Below are 4142 nucleotides of genomic sequence, written 5' to 3'. Positions count from 1 at the left end.
ATTTCTTAACTTTCAAAGAAAATCTTGTAATGATTTATGTTAAAAACCTAAAAGCCATCATAGTACTGAAGATAGACTTCAGACTGAGTCACAAAGCTCTCAGGAACTCCTCCCCAGCATTCTGACCCCCAGTGGGCAGTGATATCATAATGTCCTGGCCAGTCATAGGACCTGCTTGGCCACAGAAAGGACCTCTGAGGAAACACAGTAGATTACTGGATAAAACACACATCAATTTCCCAATGAATTTTATATTGTTTGTTTTTGTATCTGGAGTTTTTCCCTCAGAGATTAACACTACAAAGCCTACTATTGAAGGTGAGTATGTCACAGAAATATTCAATAAGAAGGATGACCCATAATCATGGAAAATTGGTATGTGGCAGTTTTCTACAGATGACATAAAGTTCATTGTCAGACACTACAAAGCCTACTATTGAAGGTGAGTATGTCACAGAAATATTCAATAAGAAGGATGAATCATAATCATGGAAAATTGGTATGTGGCAGTTTTCTACAGATGACATAAAGTTCATTGTCAGAGATGTGGTATAATTTAGATTTTTAAATCTCTGCCTCAAATTCTCCATGAAAAAAAAAAAATGCAGTTAGAAAGAGAAAGTAGTAAAAAAAAAAAAAAATGCAATCAACGTATTTCTGATCCAGGATGTCATATGTCGTACTTTTTTCAGCATTACCTGATGTGGTGCCTTTAAATGAAGAAAATAGAGAGGAAGAAGAACTGTATAGGGATGACTCTCACGATAAAGCTCCTGCTAATGGGAAAAGTGACCATTATTTTAAAGACACAAAACAATGTAAGTCTTTAAAGTTAATAGCAATATATGTACAAAAGCTGATTATATTGGCTTGATTTATCTTAACTCTCTCTTTTGAATTCCCATAATCATTTTATTTTCTACTTTCTAAATTCCAGTTTTCAATATAGACTTCTCAGTGTGTAAAATTGTTTCATACAACTTTTTTCATGAGATGTTATGTTTAACAAGGTTCTCTTGGTGACTGATTGCAACTACCACTGTTCCTTGTGGCATTGTGGCTATTTATTCACATTAGTAACAACTGACCTCATTCAATGGTGAGTTAACCAAAATGTATTTAGAGATGTGTGTCAGTTTCTGAAGGGTGCTGAAACAGAGCACCATGACTGGGTGGCTCAGAATGACAAGAAATTTTTTTCTCACAGTTCTGGAGGATGGATATCTGAAAGCAGTACTGGTCAACCAAGTAAAGGCTCTCACTACAGCCCCTGGGTGAGGACGCTTCCTGGAGTCTTCCAGCTTCTGGTAGACCCAGGTGTTCCTTGGCTGGTGGCAACATCACTCCAGTCCCTGCCTTCCTCTTCACATGGCCTCTCTCTCTGTATCTGTGTCCAAATTTCCCTCTTCTTGCAAGAATACCAGTCATAGCGGGTTAGGAACCCACGCTACCCCAGTATGACTCCATCTTAATTACATGTTCAATGACCCTATTTCCAAATAAGGTCACATTCTGAGGTACACAGAATTAGAATTTCAACATATCTTTTTAAATGGACACAATTCAACCTATAGCAAAGTCACTTCTGGATGCTTGGCAGATCTATTAAAATTCAGTGTATAACTCACTATTCCTCATATGGGCTTCCTTTCCATGTCCTTATAAGGTGTACCCTTCTAAATAGGGAGAAGTTCATAAGAAACTCTGATTAAAACTAAAACATCAGGGTTCAATTTAATTTTCCTGGAATCTTTATTACCATTAGTCAAAGAAAAATAGAAAAACAATAAAGATATATATACTCTCAAGTGCTTTGAAAATTATGCATAAGTTGTATTATTATTTTTTCTTTAGCGAATCAATATCCCCCTTTTGTAGGTGAAAGAAATTCCTGATGCTCAGAGAGGTTTCGTAGTTAACTTTGAAAATTATGCGTAAGTTGTATTATTATTTTTTCTTTAGCAAATCAATATCCCCCTTTTGTAGGTGAAAGAAATTCCTGATGCTCAGAGAGGTTTCGTAGTTACCAGGAAGCTGAGGCAGGAGGGTGGACTGCCTCTACTGTGTACAAAACAGTGCAGTACACACCATGTCCTTTTTAGAAGGTACTTCTATTGTGAGTTAAACAAAGGATCGATAAATCAAGAGCCCGATAAGTACTTTGAGTAAAGAAAAAAATCTCTTCGTTTTAAACATGCCTCTCCCTCCTCCTCCACACACACATAGTGCAGATAGGATCATACTAAAGAGTTGTTCTGTAAATTGCTTTTCTGGTGTAATAACTCTGTGGCTCTTTTCACATCTACCTCATTGTTTTCAATGGACATGTAGTATTCCGTAAAATGATCTTCTATAATGTGTCTGTTGTCATGTTAGAGAACATTTAGATTATGTGCGTTTTTTCCTTCGTGCATTCTTCTCTACACATTTGGGTGTATCTCTCTTCGGAGAAATACCAAATGCTGAAATTGTTGAATAAAGACTAAATCTTTTAAAATGTTAGTAAACACCACCAAATTACCCCCTAAAAAATTATAACTAATTTACACCTCCCAATAATGCTCCACGACCTCACCCACAATGAATATCATTAATCATAGTATTTTGTGAACATAATAAATTGTCATCGCTTTTTAAATTTGCACTCTCATTACTTGTGAAGTATTTTTCCATATATTTATTGGGTGTTTTTGTTTCCACTTCTGTGCCTTGCCTGTTCATATCTTTGTCCACTTTTCTATTAGGTTGTATTTTCATTTACATTCATATTTCCATTAAAAAGGGCTCTTTGGGCCGGCCCGGTGGCGCACTGGAGAGTGCGCCGCTTGGGAGCGTGGCAGCGCTCCCACCGAGGGTTCGGATCCCATGTGGAGACCGGTTCCCGCTCACTGGCTGAGTGTGGTGCGGGCGCAACACTGAGGGTTGCAATCCCATTGCCAGTCCCCGGTACGGGCGCGACACCGAGGGTTGCGATCCCGTTACCAGTCAGTAAAAAAAAAGACTAAAAGAAAAAAAATAATAATAATAAAATAAAATAAAAAGGGCTCTTTTTAAATAGTATATTAATCTTTTTCCTATGGTAAAAGTAATAAGCATTTTCTCCCAGGTTGTTGCTTACCTTTAAACCTGTTTTAAGTATTAAGTATTATAGAGAAAATGTCAAGTTTTATAAAATCAATTCTGTTGATTAATGTCTTTATAATTTCTGCATTTTGTGTCTTGCTTAGACAGGCCTTATCCAATACAAGATAGTAAATGATTTTCCTAATTTTTTCTAATAATTTTATATTTTTGTTTTTAACTCAAGTCTTAAATTCAATTATTTTTGTGCATGGCATGAAGGATAAGATGTTATATTTTTCAAGGAGGGTAGTCGATTGTCTAACACAGATTCTCTACTGGTGTGAAATTCTCATTTAATATAATTTAAATTCTCATATGCAATTGGGTCAATTGCTATGCTTTTTATTGTTATTTTGATCTGTTTGTTCATAGGAAAATATCAATGTTTTAATTTCTATATTTTCACAGCTCACAACATGAATGTTCAGCTGTGATTTCTTTTTATTTTTTCCATCAGTCTATCTCAGAAATTCCTCAAAAATGATGAAGCCTTAATGGTGCTATTTTTTTATATGTGTGTGTGTGCTGAAGGAAATGAATAAATATGTACATATTAAATACATACACACATTTAAGTGTGTATACATTTTCTGTCTTTCTTGAGATTTTGGAGAGAGGACATGTATGTATATTCAGTCTGTCATCTTGCTCCAATGTACTTTGACCCCTTGGTTGTGTGAATATGGACATTAGTTTTGAATTATAACCAACCCCACTGGTGACTCTTTTTTATTTTATTTTTTCCATGTTCTTTTTAAAATTATTTTTATTGAAACATAATTGATTGTACATATCTGTGGGATACAGCATTGAATATCAATACCTGTGTCCTACTGATTACTCTCAAGAGCAGGATTATTTATACGTATATGTAAATGTGAGTATATATATGGGAGACCTTGACTGTTACTGAACTATACGCTTCCTAAGCTGGAGTGCTCCATAGTCTAACAGGAGGTTCAAGAACAAATGAATACTTGATTTTTTGATAATGTCAATATAAGCAGTGATAATATTGC

General features: G+C 35.3%; 1 protein-coding gene across 1 annotated transcript in view; it reads left to right on the top strand.

Moving 5' to 3' along the window:
- Positions 1-242: 242 nt before the first annotated feature.
- The window catches only part of EQTN (equatorin, sperm acrosome associated), a 13996-nt gene continuing 10096 nt past the window's right edge, over positions 243-4142 (top strand). The window contains exons 1-2 of the mRNA XM_008569910.1: positions 243-318; positions 693-818. Of these exons, the coding sequence (XP_008568132.1) occupies positions 243-318; positions 693-818 (202 nt within the window). The remainder of the gene's footprint in view (positions 319-692; positions 819-4142) is intronic.

Source organism: Galeopterus variegatus, unplaced genomic scaffold, assembly GCF_000696425.1.
Source record: "Galeopterus variegatus unplaced genomic scaffold, G_variegatus-3.0.2 Scaffold543, whole genome shotgun sequence".
NCBI lineage: Eukaryota > Metazoa > Chordata > Mammalia > Dermoptera > Cynocephalidae > Galeopterus > Galeopterus variegatus.
Note: the sequence above shows the minus strand (reverse complement) of the source record. Positions and strands in the feature narration are given on the sequence as shown.